The sequence below is a fragment of the Caloenas nicobarica genome, chromosome 5 (assembly GCF_036013445.1).
Source record: "Caloenas nicobarica isolate bCalNic1 chromosome 5, bCalNic1.hap1, whole genome shotgun sequence".
Taxonomy (NCBI): domain Eukaryota; kingdom Metazoa; phylum Chordata; class Aves; order Columbiformes; family Columbidae; genus Caloenas; species Caloenas nicobarica.
Window position 1 is genome coordinate 67,984,691 of NC_088249.1, and position 22,500 is coordinate 68,007,190.

General features: G+C 53.5%; 1 protein-coding gene across 1 annotated transcript in view; it reads left to right on the forward strand.

Annotated features, from left to right (window-relative positions):
- The window catches only part of BAHD1 (bromo adjacent homology domain containing 1), a 34,904-nt gene extending 19,176 nt beyond the window's left edge, over positions 1 to 15,728 (forward strand). Inside the window, exons 2-7 of the mRNA XM_065636850.1 lie at positions 1,176 to 2,828; positions 6,095 to 6,456; positions 8,229 to 8,388; positions 9,014 to 9,090; positions 11,417 to 11,508; positions 12,810 to 15,728. Coding sequence (XP_065492922.1) covers positions 1,193 to 2,828; positions 6,095 to 6,456; positions 8,229 to 8,388; positions 9,014 to 9,090; positions 11,417 to 11,508; positions 12,810 to 12,999 — 2,517 coding nt within the window. The 5' untranslated portion in view covers positions 1,176 to 1,192 and the 3' untranslated portion in view covers positions 13,000 to 15,728. The remainder of the gene's footprint in view (positions 1 to 1,175; positions 2,829 to 6,094; positions 6,457 to 8,228; positions 8,389 to 9,013; positions 9,091 to 11,416; positions 11,509 to 12,809) is intronic.
- The last annotated feature ends 6,772 nt before the right edge of the window (positions 15,729 to 22,500 follow it).

The following is a 22,500-nucleotide window of genomic DNA, read 5'->3' on the forward strand; positions in this document are numbered from 1 at the left end:
ATGCATATATAAGCAAGTCAATTAAAGCACATTGGGCTTATTTCAAATAGATAATCTAATTATCAGCTTGATTAAACCATATCAAATGAACAGTTCTTGTAATTCAGTAGCTTTGTTCTGATCACTGCAAAGCAGTAGTAGCTTTAATTAAAAGACTCAGAAGTGTCAGAGCAGCGTCGATGGTGTCAGTGGAGGGAGTTCCAGCCAAATACCTCATTGCAGGGACGACCAAACCACTCCGAGGGTGATGTTAACATGGAGACCAACTCTTTGGTGCCAATAAAGCACTGACTGTTGCATTTCTTGGTATTTATGAAAGCAATTGTCCTTTTCTGCTGTTTCCGATGCTCAGATACAGGCTTAATTAAATCTCTTCCAATATCGCTCAATTAGCCTGATTTTTTTTCATGTTTATCGGTTAGTATCACCTGCCCGTGTCCTTTCTCAGCATTAGACCTACAGCTTCTTCAGAGAACGTGTGCTGCTTCAGACTGCAAAATGACTTAATTCCTCAGATACCTGCCGAACCTGCTGATTTGGCTCTTTAATGTCCACAACATTTAAAAAATGCAACTGTAGGGAATGACAACAGCAACGGGTAGCCAGGTTCTAACCTGCATAGAGATTTGCATGTATTTAATTTATTAATGTTGGCGGATCTCTGCTTAATAGACCAAGTTTACTTTTCACATGAGTAGGTGGACTTTTTGTTTTTCTTTGTCTAATTATTTCAGAAAATGACAATGAAACAGCCTGCCTGTATCAACATGCAGGCAGTCGAATACCTGGGATTTATTTCTGCTGTACGCCCTGGACCAGCCTTTAGATCAGCTTTAGTAGATTTGATGAGAATTTGTAACAAACAGCACTGGTGTAACAGGGGCCGTACTCGGGCTGGTAGAACAGCTTTCTGGCCGTACCCTGGTTCTCCAGCTGCTGTGGCGTTTGCCGCCACCGCCTTGCCTTTAATTACTGTTGTGTTCTATGGCTTAATATTAAACCACATCTCATTGCATCCTGTCTCTTAATTGGCTTAACTGGCCATCACCCAAAAAGACTCTGCTCTGTATAGAAACAAGCCTCCCCAAATATTTCCTAATTGGCGGTTGGTGCTTTGTGAGGAGATGGGTCCCTCTCGGCGATATTAATGGACGTTTTCTTCTCTTCGTCCTCAGGACTGGACATTGATCCTATGACGCATGCCCGGAAGAAACAACTTTTCCTTCTGAAGCATCCAGCTGGTTCTGCTGGCCAGGCTTCGGCACCGACGGGCGGCAGGAGGATGGACAGGAGCGAGGCCGAGTGCGGGGAGCAGAGGGACGGAGATGCCACCGAGGCTCCGAACTGTCCGAGCGGGTTTGTGGGGACCAACAAAAGCAAGAATTTGCATGAGGTGCGAAAGACGTACCCGCTGCGGAGGCGTCTGCTCCCCGCGGTGAACAAAAAGACCTGCAAAGTGCTCCTCACCAGGCTGGAGGATGTGGCTGGGTCTCTGTCAAAACAGAGCCAGAGCTGTAACAAAAAGGACCTTCCCAGCTGGATGGAGAACTTGGGACCTGCCTTGTTCTCTGAACAAGTTCAGCCTGTGGGAGCAGGAAAGAGTGATTCATCTGGGGAAAAGTGCACAATAAATTACCCAGGGACAGAGCAAGACCTTGATGCTGCTCCTTCCGAGCCCAGGAAACGCAGGCTGGCCTCGCTGAACGCCGAGGCAGTGAACAACCTGCTTTTTGAACGGGACGATGGCTTATTATCGGGCAGGCGTTTTCGGAGAGACTCTGTGAAAGCCGGTGGAGACTGTCCCGTTAAGGGCTTGCACTGCAAAGCCGGTGACAACTGGCCTGCGTTGGAAAAAACAGCTGTGAAAACAGGTAAAGGCAAAAACCGGCATCAGCCCAGTCAGAAATGCAATAGCTGCGACCATTCACTGGACGAGGTGTTTGACGATGGGACGAAGAGGGAGGACGGTGCCGTCTCCTATCACCCCACCCCAAAGAGACTGGCCAGCCTGAACGCCGTGGCCTTCCTGAAGCTGACCCACGAGAAAGAGCAGCCCCTCAAGCAGAGGAGCAAATCGGACGGAGAGGGCATGTCTGAGAACCACTGTTCAAAATCTACGCTCAAATGGGCCAAAGCCGGCCGGAAGAATTGCGTCAAATCCAAGAAGGAGCTGGCGAGCTTAAAAATGGAGGGTCAGCCCGGCTGGCGAGGACTCGCTCTGGGTGCTTTTGGGAAAGGAGAGCAGCGGGACTCGGCCGGGCTCTATGGGACGGCAGAGCCCGTCCCGTACGAGTCGCTGTCGAGCTCCTACGCTAGCACGGAGGGGTTCTACCACAGACTGCCTTTGCTCATGGGTGGCCAAGCTTCCATGAAGCCGGAGTACGGAAGACCTGGAGAGAAATCCCCGACCCCCAAGCAGGAATTCCATCAGCCTTCCTTCCCCGTGCAGCAGTTCCCTCCCCTGCCCGTGCCTGGGAACCACGCGGATTGTGGATGTCTCTATGAATCCTCGGATCTGACTCCCTTGAACGGGTTTTACGTTTATTATGGCCAAAGTGGATACAGTGGCTACTCTCACTGCTCCGTTTACGCCAAGGACGAGCTTTCGCAATCCGCTGCCTGCGAGGGGCTCTTGGTCTCACCCGGTTCCTTGCCGTCAGGTGCTCATTTCCAGCCGCTCCACTGGTGTAACTCCCCATACTGCTGTGGAGAAGGAACCACCGTTAACAGCTACAGCGTCTGCGGCGTGGTGCACGTGCCGGAGGGCCGGCTGAGCAGCGTGCACGCCGGGCGGAACAGCTACCCCTACAAAATGCCTTTTGCAGCAGGTAAGGTGCAAAGTGCAAGCGAACCTCGTTGGGCGTTCCTAGGAGAAGAGGGCTGGTTCGGCGCGGTGGCTGACGAAGGTATCTCGTTGCCAGGAGGCAAACTCCCTCTGTGCCGGGCTCGTCTCGCTTGGCAGCCGAACTGCATATCAGAAAGAATCCGTGTTTTTCGCCTCCCCTTCCCCCGTTTTTAGCCCTGAGGGTTTTTCCCACTGCAAGGTCTTACTGGTGTGGAAAGCATAGAATCGGTGAAAGGATTTGGGCAGTGAGAAGGTGACTCGTGACTTGTCATGCTGGAGCTAACCGCTTAGCTTTGATCTGCATGAAACGAGTGGGTTTTAGTTCCTCCGTGCCGCGTGCGGCTCCTCGCCGTCCTGCTGTGCCGCACGCTGGCTGACGCGCGCTGGGCCGCCTTGCTCCGCTCCCCAGAGCTCCTCGTGGGGCTGAGCCTACGGGTAGAAGCTGGCATTGCCGTGGTTATCAGCCCCTCACCGCTGCGAGCTGCACGGGGGGTGCAATCTTTTATGAAGTTTATAGATCCGATCTGGCGGGGCTGCGTAGCAATTCAGTTTGAGTCTGCTGTTTGGGCTGATGCTTGAGTTTCACTGCAGTGGTCGGAGTCCCGGGTGCGCTGGGAGTTTGGTGGGTAGTGCTCCCGTCTTTGCTCTTAAACGGTGTCTGAAAACGAGGCGTTGAAACGGGACCAGGTGATGGTGTAAATGATGTAGTTATTTGCCTGGCTCTCTTCTGTCCCCTGTCAGTTGTTCAGACTCTCCCTCCAATGTGCTTTATCTCGGAGCTTTGCCTTTGCTATTCAAAAATATATTTTGAAATATTTAAACTGGTTGTGTGGGGGTTATCAGGCACCAGTACTTGGTACAAAAGCAAACAGGAGGCTGATGCTTCAGCTGTTGTTAGTGTAAATATCGGTCTTCCCGTTAACCACGTGTCCGACTCGAAGGGAGGCAGCACTTACCCGCTTCAAGCAGATGTTCGGGTAGGGGGATAAGTTTTGGTTCAGCACTCCGTTTGAGCGAGGCTTTGGCCTCTCCCACTGTAGGAAGCTGCTGAAACTCGGGAGCGTTTGGTTGAAGTATAATTTCCGTTTTCGCTAAATATCCCCGCTGTCCTGGTGCCGCTTCCTACGGCAGCGACTCGGCAGCGTTCGCCGGTGGCTTCAGCGCTCTTTAAAGCTGAATGCGTGCGAGACAGCCGTGTTCTCGTCTGACAGTTTCCCGTGTGGTGCCCCGAGGTCCCGTCAGTCTGCTCTGCTCTGAGATGGTGTGTGCTGGTGCCTCTGCCTCGGCGCAGCCGCAAGGACGCGAGCGGTGCAAACCGAGCGTTGCTCGGAGTTCAGCTCCCCCTGCGAGCTGGGAAATCCTCGGGGTGCTGGCAGGGGCAGGATTGCTCCCAGGGACACGTATTTGCTAGCCATGTGTCACCCCGCTGCTGAGATCCTTCTCAGTGTAGGTCTGTAAGTGGCAGGATCATTTCTTTTTCTAGCACGTTTTTTGGATGTGGTGCATTCTGGGTTAAAGGCGACTGTAGGTGTAAATGTTTCACTGATCCTGATTTCCTTCCCCTGGGCAACTTGGATTTAAAAGCCTACAGCATCGGAATAATTCAGACTTTGTTTCGTGGATGAAGTGTATAAGGAGGTCTCCTAGAATATTAACGGGGACTTCTGCTTAGGAGTTGATTTTTTTTTTTTAATATATGTGTGCCTCTGAACTCTCATCCTTCTCTAGGGTGGGTTATTTTAGCGAAATAAAGGAGAACTTTGGCTGGAAGCAACAGGCTCCCGTCTGAGCACACCGGTGCGAGAGCATCCAGCTCAATGTGTCGCCTGCCTTGTGGTGTTTGGCGTGTGTGAGACGTTCGTATGGAGCTGTCGGTGTCTGGTACACACAGAGGGACGAGGCTGTCCCCTGGGGCAGCCGGGCGTGCTGAACTCGGGAGGGGGGCTTTGCTTTCCCCATCCTGTGGATGTTTGCAGAGTGAGAGCCGGGCAGCGGGATGAGACGGGACACGCAGCGGAGGTGATCTAGCCCCGCAGAGGCCACCGCGGGAGGGTCGCGGGGTGCCAGCAGGGCCAGCTCTGCACCGCCGCCCTCCCTGCAGCACGGCTCTGTGTGCAGCTTCATCCCGCTTCGCTTGGAGCTCGAAAACTGCTTTTGCAAGCCGGATGCTGCAGAGGTGATTCACTGCTCCCTGGGTCCCGTGCCTGCCAAGGCCGGGCAGGATCCCTGAGCTGTGTCTGCGCATCCTGGCTGCTCAAGGTCAAGGTGGTGATGGTCCATCCCAGCCCTCGCACTTGCAGTTCAGCCACAGCTTTGCTGCATCTCTTAGGGAGGGTCAAGTGGGATCCAGGAGGCAAAAGTTCCTGTTATTGTGAGGGCATCGCGGCAATTATTCTGGTATTTTTTCACTTTTAGATTTTTTTTAGCAGCTCTGCAGCAGCGCAGCCGCACGGATCTGCCCGGACACGCTCGGGGCTGGAGGCAGCTCCGGGAGGTTGCCGGGAGCTGCCCTTGCGCTCACCCCAAACTCACGCTTTTGGGCTGCCTTGCGCACGGGCGTGGGAGCTTGTTTCCTGCTGACGGGAGGGAATTCAAACCCGACCTGCTCTGTCGGACACATTGGCGGGGTTGAGGGCTTGTTTTGTGACTCCTGGAGCTGTTCAGGGATGCTTTTGGAGGCAGCGTCAGCCGATTTCCTAACCTGTTGTGGTTAAGGTGTCTGCTGTGGGGACACGGTTTTGCTGAAGGCAGCAGCGTGCATCATCTTACAGAGTTTTGTTCCGTGTTGTTTCATGTTTCTGCAGTTAATTTGGAGAATCTTCTCGGTTTTCCCTGATTAGTAGAATTCGGCTTTTCGAAAGAAGCTGGCTGCTTCTGCTAGCGTGGTTTAATCCTCCCCATCGTTTTGATAAGCCTTTTATTTCTTTTATACATATTGACAGGCTGGAACTGCTTTGGACACTGGCCAGCCTTATGTGTGTTACTGGCTGGCATTACTTGGGGGATTTCAGACGGGTTTGTTGTAGTGCGGTGTCATCGGCAGCAACACATTGGAGCATCGCAGGCTTAGAAATATCTCTGCTTTTAGACTCCAGTGACAGTGCAGAATGAAATTACAGTGTGAAGAGTCTTTACCGCTGTAATGTAATAAAGGGAATTTCAGGGGAAAGCGGTGGTAGTTTGGGACGGTCTCGACTGTGGAGTTGTATTTCAGATGAGATACGTGTCTCTTTTCTTCCCTTCCGTCAGAAGGCTGCAAGTCCCTGGACCAGCTGAACCTCACGCTCCCCGTGGCAGGACACCCCGCGTCCCCTGCCCACCCGCTCTCAGGATGCCCTGTGCCCAGCGTGCCGCCGGCTGCCGAGCCCGTCCCCCACCTGCAGACCCCCAACTCTGACCCTCAGACCATGGCCCGGGAGTGTCCCCAGAGCTCCAAGCCCCCCAGCGGCTCCAAGTCCGGGCTGCGCAACACCACGGGCTGTCTGCACGCCTCCGACAGCAAGGCGGCCGGCGGCCATTCCCACCCCAAGCAGCAGCGCATCAGCAGGAGGAGAGCGACCAACGGCTGGATCCCCGTGGGCACAGCCTGCGAGAAGGCCGTCTATGTTGTGGTAGGTGTCTGCAGAACTGGGTTTGGGGTGCGTGTGGCTGTAGCCATTGATGCATCTTCAGGGGACTGAGGTCATGGAGGCTTGAGAGCGTTTTGGGTCTTGCTTCAAGGTGGAGATGGTCACTAGGTGCCCTCTGGAACTTCTTGGACACGTCGTGGATCGGAGCGGCAGGTAGTGCCTTTTGGCTGGGCTTGGAGGCTGAGCTGCTGGTGGCCGGGTTTTTCTCGTGCGCTCTGGTATTATGTTGCAGAGGCTGTTTGGAAAGGAAGGAAAACCTGCTGCTCCCGTGCTAGCGTCAGCTGAAATGCCGTGCTGATGAATCCTCCTGGCTCCGGTATTTGCAAAGGTGGCACCTGCTCCACGTGTGAGCCCATCCTCTGGAGAGATCGTCCTCTGGCTTCTTCCTCCTGGGTTAGGGAAGCCTGTTGGACAAAATGAGGGGCGTTTGAGCCTCGTTATAAGGAGTGGCTGTCTCTAAAGGTAGCTCTCCTAAGGTGGTTCATCTTGCTGGCCAGCAGGGATCTCCCAGAGAGCACAGAGGACTGAAACAGCATCCTGGAGTTCTGCTAGCACCCGATATCCTCCTCCTTGTAACTTAGACGGTAGCACGGCCAGTTTTCCTTCAAGGATTTCTTGTCTGTACTTTCCCATTTGTTGCGTTTGGGGGCAGAGACTGGTTTCTGCGAATGGGAGATTTCCTGCCAGAAAATTCAATTACTTACAGCAAAGCCCACTTCGGTTGAGGGAGAAGGCAATAGCCTTCCTGTTATTAAAACATAAGAGCTGCGGACTTGAAATTTGGAGCCAGGTGCTGCCTGGAAGGTGGGACGAGGCGTCGAGCCGCGTGTAGTGTGAGCAGCGGGGGGACTGAGCTGGGCCAGCACGTGGGGCGGGGGACGGCCCGGGGCTGCTGAGCGCATCGTCTCCTCGAGTCCTGGCGCGGAACGTTCTGGCAGGACATAAACCCATCCTGCTCAGGCATGAGAAAACCCCCCAGTTCACAGTCCAAAAAGCGATAATTTTGTAATGTTAGAGGATACAGAGGAAACATTAGCGGTCTCGTTAAGGAAATTTTTACACCACAGCCTCCTTGCCACTGCCTGACCTGTTCATGTGAAATATTTCATGTTTTATTTGTTTTCTTACAATGTTTGTATCAGAGAAGCACGTAACGTTCAAAATACGCCTAGTTTTCTGTGCCTTTGAATATGAAGATGATGTACACCCACAGGCAGGCAAATAAAACGGTGATTTTTCCGAACACAGGCATGTTGTGTTCAGAATTGAAGGAGCGTTTGGTTTTGATTCAATTTTTAAAAAGGATATTAATTTCAGAAATACGTGGGTTTGTGATAGCTGCTGTCCAGCGGGTGAGCTGCTCCTGATCGCCAGCACTGCGCAGGTGAAATAGTTGTATTCCGCTTTATTCGAAGGTGACGGCCACGTGTGACCTGTGAGCACTTGGATGCTGTTCCTCAGTGAACTTTGTTTACCTATGAACACCCTACCCAGAGAAAAATGAATTCATTTGACCTGATCTTTGCTGTTATAAACCAGCCTGGTGGCAATAGGAGTGCCGCAAGTGGTCTTACGCTGTTTGGCTTCCCTCGGAGATCTCTTGCAGTGGAAGCACGTAGCTCTGAAAAGGCTTAGGCAGGTTTTAAATGCGCAGCAAGACCAAAGGAGCCTCGAATTGGGGCAGCAAGCAATAAACTCGCTCTTTGCCTGTACGCTCAGGTTGCTTTATTTTTGTCTGTGTTCTGTTGCCCTAGAACGAGCCAGAGCCGGCTGTTCGCAAGAGCTATCAGGCTGTGGAGAGGGATGGGGAAATTATCCGGGTACGAGACACCGTCCTCTTGAAGTCAGGACCCCGGAAGAAATCAATGCCATATGTTGCCAAGATATCGGCGCTGTGGGAAGACCCCAAAACAGGTACTGTGCCAAAAGAGAATGTTTTGATCTGTGCTTAAACAGGTGGGGGTGAGCTGGAAGCGAGGAAGTGCTGGGTCTCAGGGGAGCTGCGGGTTTGTTAGGGTGTTCTGCTGCTGACAGAGCGAGGAAGGGGAAAAAACCAAACAACAAAACCAAGTTATGTGTAAGAGGAGCAATCAGCTTGTGGTGACGCCCATCTTGACCATGTCATCCTGCAACAGCAGTTCTGGCACTAACCTGGGCATTAATGCTGCAAGTACCAAGCTTGGATGAGCATCTTTTTCAGCTTGTGGTCTGAACGGATATTTTTTTCAGATGGAAATGTTTGATTTGGGTTTTTTTTTGTTGTTGTTGGTTTTTGTGCCTAACTGACCTCTTTGTGATAGTGTAACACAAGTAGAAGGGGGGGAGGGTGTAATAGAATAGCAACATGACCGACTTCATACAGCTTCTTGCTGTAACAAAAGGACACCTAGTTCAGCATGAAATATTGATCATGGCACAGCTGCCTCGGCGTGAGCGCTGTGGGAATGAAAGGGATGAGGTGGCCGGAGGAAGCTGGATATTGGGGGGAAACACTACAAGAAAACAGAGGCTTGACATATTTTAACAAATCTTCTTGCAGGCGAGCTGATGATGAGCCTCCTGTGGTATTACAGACCGGAGCACACTCAGGGCGGCCGCAACCCCAGTATGCACCAGGTAAAACCATCGCGTGCGGAACTCGGGCCGAGGGTGTCCTGGTGCGTCGGTATTTTGGCAGGAAGGGCGGATTAACCTGAGCATCTCCCCGCGTTCCTGGGTGGCCTCAGACTCTGGGGGCTGAGCATCTGTTCTGAGTATAACGGAGCTGTCTCTTGGCTGTGATGCAGCTGTTGCCAGATGTGCTGAGTGGTGGTGTCCTCTAGATGGGCTTTTCCCCAATTTACTGTCATGTGGAGAAACTCTGGGCTGTAACAGAAGCTGCTGCATTCTTTACGTGGCCACTTCTGTTAAGTTTTGATGCTTATCCCTTTAATCTGAAAAAATCCTGCGCATCAAGTGAAAAGGTGTTTTGGCTGCTGCCTCAGGAGTGAGGAGGAGTGAGTTTATACTGAATCGAGATCAGATGCTTTTCCAAAAAGGGCATTCTAATTCACCCAGAAACGCAGAGCTCAGTGCAAAACCTGCTGCAGTTCTGCAGGACGTTGGAGTATCTCTGTCATGTGCTGCCGTCTCATCCTAATTCCCTTTATTTGCTGCTTAAACTCCAGAAATTTGTTTTGTGCAGAAACGTGGGTCCATCGTTCTCCCCCTGGATAGATCTATGATCAGAATTAAAGCTTGACTGTGTTGTGCCAGTATAATAGAGTTCGCTTCTTAAAAGGAAAAATGCGTGAATCATTATGATTTTGTGCCTTGCTCTGCTTTGCATGAGCATGTGTTGGGTGACAGAATAAGCTGTTTTTAAACTGGGAATGGAGAATTTACTGCTGTTTTCAACCCACCAAAAGACTTGATGCTTTTTTCCTTTTTTTTTTTTTTCCTCACATTTTTAAATAAAAGGGGAGGGAAGGGGTGAGAGCAGGACTGGGGAATGATGGAGAATTGTACCTGCCCGACTTGCAGGGCACAGGTGAGTTTCCAACCTGACATGTGGTACTTTTATCGTTTTCCAGTCCGTAAATGAAGCGTGACTGTATCCAGCTGCATTTTACTGTAGAGAGCGTACCAGTAATCTGGCCAGGAGGCATTAAGCCAGTTTTTTGCACACCTGCTTAATTACACAAGACTTCAAACGAGAGAGTGTTATTTGGGCTGAGTAGCTGGGAAGGGCTTGCCAGAGATGACTCAGATAGTTTTGATTTAAGGAGTCGACCAAAACCTCAACATGCAGGAGCAAGGTGTGGCGTTTTCGGTTTCTCTGATGCAGCATGTCCCCAAACGGTGACCCTTTTCTGAGCCTTTCCTTCCAGCCCGCTCCCTCGGGGCTGTGAGCAGAGACAAACCCGCAGGTATTGCTTCCAGCATTGTGCAGCACATCCATATTCCCAGAGATCCTCTTTGCTGATCTAACCACACCTGCAATTCTTCCAAATGGCTCTGGGTTGCCCCATATCTAACCTATCCTGCCTGCTGCAGAGCCAAGTTTCATAAATTACCTGGGGAAAAAACCGCTGTTGCTACTTCCCTTTCTAATTGAGTTGGGATGAGGAGAGGGTTGGAAAAGAAGGGCTTCCTCTAGTGTTGATGTAGAGATGGATTAGAAAGACTGGTCGTGTGTCACAGCGTAGTAGTGAAGGCAGCAAAGTGCTTTTCAACCTCCGTGTCAGCTCCCAGCTGTACAAATGAATTTTCCAGCCCAGGAAAGGGGACACGAATGCAGAACATCCCCGCAGGGCTGGGAGCGCTCCGGCCTCCTGCCCGCAGGAGCTTTGCTCCGGGCTTTTCTGGCTGGCTCTGCAGGCTCCTTCCACGGGCAGTCTGTGCACCGTCGGCTTTCGGATCCGCTGGAGCACAGGTGCCTCTCGCAGGGGCTTTTCTCTTTGTGAGCCCCTGCAGACCTCCCTGACGGACTCAGCCTTCCTCCCTCTCACCTCTCTCCTTGTCATCCCTAAGCATCGCAACAGACCTTTCAAAATGCTGCTTTTATTTTTCCCAGCGCAGCTTTGCGAAGCTCGTCTCCTGGGGCGCTTCTGAGCGGTGCCACAAGCTGGCTGTCGCCCGCAGGAGGAAGGAGGAGGCCGGGTGCTGTAGCTGCTAGAGTGCTTTTGAAACATCCGCTGTACATGTGGGATTCGGACACTTGGTCTCACACAGTGTGCCGGGCAGCGCTAAATGATGGGAGATCTACCCGGTGCACACTGTAAATAGGTCACAAAACACCTGGGAGGCGTCTGGATTATGTGAAATATTACCTGTAAAGAGTATCTGCAATGAGCATGCTTTGATAGACGCCCTTGAAGGTGCTGGGTGAGGGTGTGGAGCTGGTCCCACCTCCCCGGGGCTCCTGGCCAGCTGGGTGACCTCCTCCTTCCTTCTCTTGCAGAATGAGATCTTTGCATCTCGGCATCAGGACGAAAACAGTGTTGCCTGCATCGAGGAGAAATGCTACGTGCTGACCTTTGCAGAGTACTGCAGGTAGGTGGTGCTCTTGACCTGCTGCTCGGCCCCAGACCTCGGTCTGTCGCCAGCTCTTGGCACTCTTGCCATTCCAACCACCACCCGGCAGAGCTCTCCCAGCCCTCCAGACTTTGCTCACCACGTAGAAGTTTGGTCCGGCAGCCTGTGAGTGCTTCTTCTGTTTGAGATTCATTACGGGTCTGTTTTGTGTAATCTAGAGGCTGTAAGAGGCTCACAGGTGTTTGCACTTGTGTGACCTTGGTACTACAGCTTGTGCACTTCAGTGCAGGAAAACCCATCACTTGGATCTCAAACCGAAGGAAAGCAGGAGATGATCCTATACATCCATCCCCTATGGGACATGGGGTGCCAGAGCTCCCCACACAGCCCACTTGTCCCTCCTGTCAGTGTCGCTATGAGACACAAGTGTCTGTGCCCGTGGATCTGGATGCTTTGGCAGCAGCATCACTGGGAGCAGCGACTCAGGCTCTTACTGTTCAGCTCTTGCTGATCCAATCGAAACTTTGTCACTAAGAACTTCTGAGCACCCCTGTTCAAGGCTGCTGTCCTTTGGATGGATGTGCAGGGCAAAATGAAATCGGGAGTTGAATGGATACAGAAATTCATAATGCAAAATAGTTGTGCTCAGTGCATGTTGTTGACTGTGCAGTCTTAGTGCAGCGGGGATGTTTAGGCCCTCGTGCACTCTTGGTCGTCCTGCTCCTGGCCCAGTGCTCTGCTGTTCGAATTTCTAAAGACAAATTGTTTTACAAACTCTTCATAAGCTGAATCTTGTTTGTTCTTTTTGAAAACTAAAAAACAAACAAATGAACAAAACGGCAAACCAAAAAACAACCCCTGAGCTTTGGCTCCGAACAGCTCATGTCCCTTCTAACAGCCCAGCCCTCTGGAGTAGCTGCTGGCAGGAATGTTTTCCTGTGCTGCTGTGGATAAGGTCACCTTTGAGAGAGGTTCGCTGAAGGCATGCTGAGTTCTTCATTTGCTTAAACGACAGCCTGACGCATAAGCCTTTTCTGGGGCTAATTAACAAAAATGAGGCCAAAGTACTAAAAGTAAGGTGGATTAATTGCAGACACCTTTTGTACTGTATGGCATCCACCAGTATACAAATAGAAACCACTGTGCTGCTTCCTGCAGCTCAGGCTGGGATCAAAAGCGATCGCTACTTCACGTCCTCCTCTTGAGCAAAGCTTAATTCTGCTCTGCACTCCTCCCCTTCCCCTGCCACCCCGCACCCGTGGCTTCTGATGCAGAAATGAACCGAGCCCACGCTAACTGCTCATGTCATTGCCTTGCAGATTTTGTGCCTTGGCAAAGCGTCGAGTCGAAGGGATCCCAGGCAGGAAAACCATCATGGTCCCTCCCTCGGAAGAGTACTCCACCCCACTGCACCGCAAGGTGCCCGAGGACACGGACCCCGAGCTGGTTTTCCTCTGTCGTCACGTCTACGACTTCAGACACGGGCGCATCCTGAAGAACCCGCAGTAGCGGCGTTGTGCGGCGAGGGCGAGCGGCACCGGCGAGCCGGCGGCAGGCGGACGGTCCGGGACGTCTCTGCGCTCTCGACGAGCTCCCTGGTGCCGCTCGCAGACGAGAGTGCCCAGCGCTCTTTCCTCGGACTGAAAAGCGTGTGCGGGAGCAGATCCCTGCGGAGGAAGGCAGCGGTTGAAAGCACAGCACTTCATGAAAAGCATAAATGAAAATATATACGTATAAAATAAATATATGTATATAGATATAGGTACTTGCATATGTAAATCTATATCTATATATGTATCTAGAGATGCAAATATTAGGAGGGGTTCACAAGGGGATAAAAGCCAGTAAACCGAATCCAGAGCCATCACTGGTGGGAGAGGTGGAAAGGTGCAGGGGGATGCTGGGGCGCGCTGTGCCGGCTCGCTGGTTTTCGTGCCCCGGGGTGAGGTGTGCGGCCCCAGACCGTGCCCTGGGCAGAGCGCGGGAGGCTCCCGTGTCCCGCGGGACGGACTGGGAGGACTCCTGGCGGGCGAGAGCTTCTGCAGAACACAACCGTTCCTTTGGAAACCACCTGGGTGCAGGGCGGCCTTGGGTTGTGCTCGAGCAGGTTTTGCTCCACTGGGGGAAGAAGCGGCCCTGATTTTCCCCTCATCTTTCTCTTCCCTTCCCCTTGCTGTTGTGCCCTTCGCCACCTGCAGCGGGGCTGGGGCACGGGCTCCGGCGCGGAGCAGGGAGGGACCGGCAGGACCGCGGGCTCTGCGTCGCGGTGCCGTGGTGCGAGAGCTGTGTGTGTCACAGCGCGGCCGCGCCGGCAGCCGTGTCGCGCTGCAGCTGGAAACGCACAGAGCGGGCTCCCTCGCTCAGAACTGTTTGCTCGTCCAAGGATCGCTCTTCCCCAGCAGCTTGGGGGGCCCTCGCGATAGAAGTGAGTTTACTCTTTCTTCCCGGTTTGTTTTCCTGTGATGTCGTTTACAGCCCCTGTTTAACCCCATACGTCTTCAGTGTGAAGAAGCTAGAGGCTGGAGGGTGAAATGGCAAACCCTTGAGTGTTTTTGGCTTTTGAAAATTTAACCTGCCCTCCCCTGATGTGACTGACCTGGCCCTGGCCGTGCTGCCTCGCAGCCTGGCCTCTCCTGTCCCATCCCGGCCCCGAGCAAGCTCACCAAAGTGGCTTTCTCCTCCTGAAAGGAACCGAGCATTGGGAAAGGTTCGCATCGGCAAATGCGACCCGAGCCCCACAGATATTGTTGCCTCTTGCCTTACGTGTATAGATCCTAGATAGACGTTCGTTTATCTTAACGCCAACTGTTTGAGTTAACTCTAAAGCAAACCAAAGGACAGCGTAACAGTCCGTGGAGTCGCTCACGCCAAGCTGGGAGTCCGTTTCTAGATTGCACTAACGTAGAGAAGGAGAATCGGCACCGTCTCGGCCCCGTTCCTGCTGGCTGGAGCCGCTCAGTGAAACTAGGGATCTGCGTTTTTCCGGTCTTTTGGGGCTTCTGACCCCGTGCTAACTGGTGGCAGCGTTTCTCCTGCTGCTCTGGCAGTGGGAGCTGCACGCGTGCGACGCCGGCGCGGTGGGGCGGGAGGGCTCGGTGGTCGCTCTGCCGGCCGCACGGCAGAAAACCACGCGGCATCAAGCCCGCTCCCTGGAAACAGTTTGTTAATGCAGGAGTTCTCCAGAGATTTGCTCTACATACCAAAGAGGGGAACGCGTCTAGAAGATGACTTGAGATTCCGAGAGCTGGGCGCAGGGCACGCGTGTCCCTGGTGTCAGTGGGTGATTCCTGCCCAGCGGTGCAGAGGATGCCGGAAAAGCCCCGTTTATTCTTGCCCGGGTAGCCCGGGGGAAAACCCGCAGCTCCGGGAGGCTCAGTCCTCGGTACGCAAGCAAGAATCTGCGGGTGAAGCATCTTGTCTCATTTATACCTCAAGATACTGTTAGTGTCAAAGTAACTGCTCAGATTTCTCCTTAACGATGAGCTTGGGCACTGGTGGTCTCTTGGAACAAGGCGGTCGCTGCCGATGCGGTGGCGCCGTGTCAGGGTGGCAGTCGGGAGCGCTTTTGGGGCGAAAGTGCCGCGGGGCGCACGGAGGTGGCAGAGGGGCGGCCTGTGACGCTGCCGGGGGGACACAAGCGGCTCCTCTCCTGGGCAGGGAGCGGGGAGGACGCTGGGGGAGCAGAGCAGCTGCACCCGGGGCCGTGGAAGGGGCTGGGGAGCCCTAAATGCCCACGTGGCCTGCGCAGGGACCCCTCTGACCCCCAGCCCGGGGCGGGTGACCTGCCCGCGGCCGCCAGACCTGCCACAAGTGCCACCAGACGCAGGACGCTCCGAGAGCCGCAAACCCAGAGCGTCCCCAGTCAGGGAGGGTTCCGGAGCCAAAACCAGCCTTGGAAACCACAGTGACTCACCCAAACTCCTCCTGCCGATCCCGCTCCCACCTTTGTCCTGGCTCCTCTCCAGGCAGAAGAGAAATTGTCCTTCCCTGGGTCCCCAGCGGGCTCCGCTCCATGTCGGGAGGGGACAGATCCCCAAGCTTCTCGCGTTAGAATCCGCTTCAGGCCAAGAACATTGTTCGAGATTCCCGTGGTTGCTGATGCTGTTGTGCAAACAGCATGTAAATGAATCGAAATGTCTTATCCACAATGAAAAATATTTCATGCTTTTTTAATCTATTAGATATGGAAATATTTTTTGAAACTGAAAATGCAGCCGGTAGAATTTAAATTGAAACGTAATACATGTAAAATATATTTTAGTTGATAATTTTGTAAAATGCACTTTTTTTGTGTCTCTTCTCTGGTTTCCCAGATCTGTATTTCAGTGTTTACAGATGGAATGAGAACATTCCCTATACCCTCCTTCTGTGAGAAAGATATATTAGAAGTAATTCTTAAAAAATAAATTTGAAAAATCGTATTGATTTAGAAAACAAACCCGCGCTGCGCTGTTCTTCTCTTCCTTGCCTGGACGTTCTGCTCGGGCGCGTTGGAATTCACCCCAAAGCCGCGGTGGCCTCGGTAAGGCCTTGGGGACCTGGGGGAGTTCCTGGTTGGACTTCTGCGTGGGATTGGGGTTTTTTCGCTCGATCCCTGCCTGTCGCTTTCTGTGCCCATTGCGGTTAATGAGGAGCCTTGTTAAGCACAGCTCCGGAGCTGCGGGCGGGTTGGGCCCAAAGCTGGAGGAGTGGATAAAAATGGGAGAATTCAGGCTGAGGACGGAAACCATCTGGATAATGAAGTGTATTAAACTGAACTATCGTCCCAAAGGGAGTGAGGAGCTCGTCGTGTGACGTTTGAACGTGCAAGCTGGTGTAGGGTCGGTGGGCATGATATCCCTGACCCCAGAGCCGTGGATTTTTGCTGAGGAACCAATTCGAAAATTTCCCGTTGTATTTAATGCAACCCAGCTGCCCCAAGGCATCAGCGATGTGGGTACCAGGAACGGAGCAGAAACCTGCGCCCCACGCGTGCCCCATGGCCCTGGCCAGCTCCAGCGCTACACCAGGCCGGGCCAGCCTGCTTTAGGGGTTTAATTAGGAAAAAAAACCAGAAAAAGCTTTTCTGCCGCAGCTCTTCCCGCGTGGCGAGCCGTCGTCAAAAGGATAATCTGTGGCGGACTGAGAAGTTGGGATTAATGTCAAAGAAAATTGGATTTACTGCTGAAATCTGCTCCCCGCAGGAGCCGCGCTGAGCTGGATCCAGCTCTCCCTATCCGACGCTTGACGGACTCCAGCTCTTGGGCCGCGTCCGATGCTGCGGGGACTTTCTGCTGCCGCGCCGGGGGTCCCGCTGGCCTGGGAGGGGACACCGTGTGTTGGCAGAGGTGACACAGGCGCGCTGTCACCCGCATCCCACCGCTTGGGCCAGCTGAGGACCTCGTGGTGGCTCCGCGGCTGGTTTTAGTGACCCAGCGGTGATGACGGTAGCTGGTGGAGCTCCTCGTTTCCATACGCGATGCCCGGAGGTGACGGCGTCGCCAGCCTTGCAGGAGTTGCCGGCGAAGGTGGCACTCGGGGTGCTGGGAAGGGGCAGGGGGGCTGCAGGGACCTGCAGGGGCTTTGGGACGAGGTTTGGGCACGGGGTCGAGCGCACGGGATGGGTGGGAGATGGTCGACAGCTCCTCCTGATCTTTGGGAATTCAATCCTTTGGGAAGCAGGGGCTGGTTTGTCCCTGTTATCGCTGCCGTTTCCCGCAGCCTCGGGGATGCTGGCGTGGCTGTTCTTTCTGTGGCTCGATGCTCCGTTTTGGGGCGGCTCTTCTGGCTGGGAAGGTCCAGCCGGGCTCCTGGCACGTGCTGCTGAGCGTTTCCCACCGCGCTGCTCTCCCCGCATCTCCCAGCCGAGCAAACCCACGGCGGCATTCAGGACGTGCTCCCCTTGCCGAAATGTCTTCCCACCCGGAGCAAAAGCCGCAAGCTCCTGTTTGCATTTAACTGCTGCTTTAATGCTGCTAATTATAATTGACTGTAATTATGCCAAAATTCATCCCAGCCGAGAGAGGGGAGTGATTTGGGCTGTCGTGTTAATGTGACGGAGCGCTCGGTCGCTCGCCAGCTTGGTCGCGTTAAAGCGGCCGCTGATGAATGGGCTGTGCCGGAGGAGCAGCGCGTGTGTCTGCGGGAGGTTTGTCACATCGGGGGCGGATCGGCCCCTGGCAGAGCTGGTGCCACCCGGGGAAGGGACACACGTCCCCATAGCCACCTGCTGTCCCAGGGACCTGCCGCCTGGGTGATTCCCCAGTTTTACTCTGCCCTTCTCGCCCCATCGATGCAGGGAAAAGGCTTGGCCTGTCGAGCTGGGGGGTCTGGGACAGGATAACGGAGCAAGCGCTCCCTGGTCCCCACGTGGTGACGCTGGCTCTGCCACCGCACGGTGGGTGTCCCAGCTTCAGCTGCGTCCCTGCAGCAAAATGAGGCACCGGCTCCGCTTAGCACAGGCTCTGTCTGACGGGGAAGCACCCCCAGCCTCTCAAAGCCCCTTTTTGTATTGCTCCCGCACTGGCTGTTTCATTGGAAGCTGAATAAAAACGAGGTTAAGCTTTTCACATGCACCTCGAGCTGCCGCTTCCGCTGGTCGCTGCATCCCTGTGTCTGCGCTGCGGGACCGGGGCTGGAACCCGCCCCTGCCGCGGGTCACCCTGCACGGCCCCGTTTTTCCAGAAATACCCGGATATGTGTTCCCAGAGGCGACAAAAGCCGTCAGCAGAAAGGTAATTCCCATCTGGCCTGGGGAAAGGGCTGCACTGGAGCTGCTGTGGGGGGGACACACTGTGCAAACCCCAGAAATGGAGCCGAATCCGCCCTTTCTACGTGAATTCTCCCCTTGATGCTGTGAGGGTGGTTATCCACAGGGCTGGAGGGAAATTCTTCAAACGCCGGCCTGAAACGTGGGTCAAGAGCTCTGCAGGGCTCTAAACCAGCCCGGGCACAGCTCAAGGGCCAAGGCGAGCACGAAAACATTGAGGATGGTTGTTGAGAAAAAGGGAAGCAATGAGCCCCAAATCACGGGAACGCGGGAGAAATGACACTGGTGTTCCCTGCCTCGCTGGGAAACGTGTGCATCCCCGTCCGTCCGTTCCACACGGGACAGGACGCACACGGCTTTGTGAAGGAGCCCCCGGCGCGATGCGAAGTCACAGTGCTGTGCTTGGTACCTGCCTCGGAGAGGTAATTAATAACAGGAGGTAATTAATAACGGGAAATGCCGTAAGGGCGGTGTGTGCAATGGGACGGTGTGGCGGCGCACACGAGGTGAGTACCGTGTGGAAGCCAGGGGTGCGTTTGTGCCACTTGTTGCTGTAGAGATGCGATGGCTTCTCCGTCGGAGCCTCCAGTGAGAGCACTTAATCTGTTTTTAAGAGAGAAGGATATTTAATAAAGGAAACAATTTAAATGGGATTTACAAGATACGCTGAATGGAAGCACCATTTATTCTGTGGCTTCATATTTAATTTTAATATCTCTATAAACCTCTCTGGAGTCTTCTGCAGAAACAAGATGCAGTTGGAGCAGGTTCGACCACCCAATAATTCTTAAAAGCAAATCAATTTAACAACACTGAAAAAAGCCTGCATGTCGATGAACATTTTTTTCCGCTCTCCGTGGCGGCAGGAGTGCTGGAATATGTGTATTAGAAAACAGACAAACTGCTCTAATGGAGAGGTGTTTTCGAAAGGATATCGAGCAAAAGCTCAGCAAAGCAGGGCCGGGAGTGCCCGCTTCCAGCGGCAGCTGCTGCCTCTGTCCCTGCAAACTTCGTCCTCTGTTGTGCAAGATTTCAGAGGTTTACGATGAAGCGAGAAAGCAAACGAGTTGATGCTCTGCACCTGAGCTGTGCCCCCCCAGTCTCTGCAACCCCGCAAAGGGCTTCCCTGTCCCCACACCGCCGGGGTCCGGGCACAGGGCTGAGCACGTTTGCACCAAAACCCTTCCCGGACCAAGCGGGGAGGGACCTTTTCACGCTCTTGGTTTGGTTTTGCATTCTGATTCGCATTTACTCTGCAGGGGAAGCGTGCGCACACAGTACCCGTCAGCAAGCCAAGAACACCCGGGTGAAGGAGCTGTTATCTGCGTTCCAGCCGACTCCCCTGTAAAATTACTTTGGTTTTTTGGACATCAGGTACGTGTCACAAACCCCAGCACAGGTGATGCTGCGCGTTTCTGCGGAGCCTTCGCTCTGAGCTGGCAGAGCAAAGCGGAACAGAAACTGACCCCCGTGCGAACACCCATCAAACACTGGCCGGTTTGTTAGAAGGAGTTTTCTTCATTGGCACGAGTTTTCTCTGCACCTCTAAATAATACGGTTTATAACATAAGAAGTCGATCAATAATCCAGCTGGTTTTGGTGGCCGTGCTGGCGGCTGTTGGAGCAGGGACGGTGCCGGGGCTCTGCCGGGATGGGCCGGCCGCCCCTGGCAGCGTTTGGCACTCGAAAAATGAGAATTTACGGCAACTCAGCAGGATTTCCCGCTGGGAAGCGGTTTGTGACTCTTCCCAGATTCACGCGCTGGGACCGTCACGGTTTCAGAAGCATCAGGTGCTCTGGGAAGAGCCGGTAGGAAACTTTCCTCCCTCCCCAGAAGGGAAATTCTCCCTTTTCCTTAGTGCCGCGGCTGGGCCACAAGAGCAAATCCTCTGTCCCCTTGGACGCGCCGATTTTTACGTCTTTTTTTAATGTGTAGAGATTGAGCAGCACAAACCCAGCTGCGGAGACCCCTCTGTGAGAAGCGCCAAACAACTTTTTGGCAGCCCCTGAACCCTGATTCGGGAAGCAGAGCTCAGTGTCCCCTGGCCTTTACTTCAGGCCTTTTTGGTCCTGTTTTTCCTCATATGTACCTGTGTGACCCCCCAGGCAGGGGAACCAGCGTCCTCTGCCATCCATGGGCCTCAGGATATTGATTTCTCAAGGTGGGGGACTCTAAATTGCTCAGAGCAAGGGTGACGTGGCAATTAAACGTTTTTCCTCTGTCTGGGGTATGTTCCTCCATTACCAAGCACAGCTCCTTCCGTATTGCAGCCGAAGTGCAGTGAATGAGTCAGGCTGAATTAATGCCACGTTGTATAATTACAGCCTATAAAAAGGGAATTATATGGCATATTAGTGCCATTTATTTTACCGCATTAGCGGTTTTCGTGCAGGCAGACGAGCACGGTCAGGTTTTGTTCTCGCCTCCCCATGAGATGAAAGCTGGGGCGCCCCGTGGGAATCGATTTCCCAGGGGGTGTCCCTGTCTCGGGAACACGGGAGATGCTTTGACGCCCGGGGACAGCAGCCCCGCAGTCACGTGCGGGTCTGTAACAGACATTTCTGCCTCTTAGTTGAGGCTTAGGAGGAATGCTCGTAATGCATTATGTCTAAGCATCTATCATGCTTGGCTCAGTGAGAACAACATGTTTTCAGGAGATGGTTGACATTTCTGAAATTATTTTCCTACAGGAAACGACGTCTCGCCCAGCACACTTACACGGAGTTGCTAATCCAGTCCAGTTAACTATTTAGGATTCGGTGAAGCATCAACCCTGCAGCAATTCCCGTTTCCGTGGATGGGTCCTGGCGCTGCAGCATCCCTGCCATGTGTGAGAGGTACCGCTCACACAGATCCCTGCGGCTGCCCTGAACGTTCTGCGCTATTTAAGCGTGCGAGGGGATGACGAGGCTGGTGGTGATCCCCAAAAAGGACCCACGGGACTCACAACTTCATCACAGCCCCAGCAAGAGCCGTTCGGGAGCCTCAGGCTTGTTGTAAAGAGCAGCAGCTGCACCTCGAATGAGTTCAGAGACTTGGAGACTCTCTTGCAACACAGGTTTTATACTGCGTTGGATTTCACGTGTGCTCGGATTGAAAACCCGTGGTAAAACCACAGCTGGCTGCCCGCACAGATGTTTGATGTGTGTGAATCTGGTAGCCCTGATCTGAAAGGGATTAGAGACTGGTCAGCGGGTTTGTGGGGGATAAAGGGGTAGAAAAAGGGAGCCGTGGTTGTTGCGGACTCTTAGAATGGAATATGTTCACCACGTTAGCCTGCTCTCCTTGGGAAGAGCTGGAGCAGCTGCCTGTGCAGCACCAGGGGGGCTCTGCCCGATGGACACGGTTTCCCAAACTCCGGCGCCCGCAGCATTTCTGACCCGTCTCTGACCCCCCGCCCAGCTGCAGCGTGTCTGAGCGTGCAACGCCGGCTCCTGTACAGTGTGTGCATCCCCGGGGGGATGTACAGCCCTGCAGCCTCTGCCGCGGGCCCGCGGGCCGTGCAGTCCCGGGGGGACGAACAAGCTCCTCTCCTCCCGCCTCAGCATCCTCTGCCGGGCAAAGCCGAGGCGGGACGAGCTGGTACGGCGGCTGCTGGCCCCACGGGTGCTGTAGCCGTTTTCCTTGCACGGAGGAACTGAAACTCCCGAAATGGCTCAGTTGAAAAGCAATTTCATAGTTATGCACAGTGGAGTGGGGAAAATCGGCACTAAGCTCAGCATAAGGTCTTTGCAAGTTCAGCCAGCTGCATATCAGTTACTTTGCGGTTGTAAGATAAGCAGATCCTTCGGCACCACATTTTCCTTGAAAATAGCGATTTTTGTTATGAGGGCGATAGACTGAGCCTATCATAACAATCTCTGAATTATTTAGCATACTCACCCAGCACGTTTAACTTGTTCAAAAAGACTTTTTTAATGAGATATAAGAAACTCTGCCTTACATAGCGAGCTGATTGTGAAACGGCTCCTGTGCTTACCCCTCGCTTAAGAGGCTGTTACAGTAACTCCTGGATAATCTCTGGACGCGCAGCCACGACATCAGGTCTCTTCTTCCTTTGCTCGCTTTCCTGTTTGATCTGGAGCCGCCTGGGCCCCTCCGAGGGGCTCGTTTGCCGCTGCCAGCAGTCGCGGTCCTGTCACTCCACGCTGCTTGTTTGGAAAGTTGGCGTCAGCCCAAACTGTTGTTCTTCACGGAAACCTCCTTTCTTTCACCAAGTTTTTCAAGTGGCCTTGTGCATTCTTCTGGTTTTGCAGTTTCT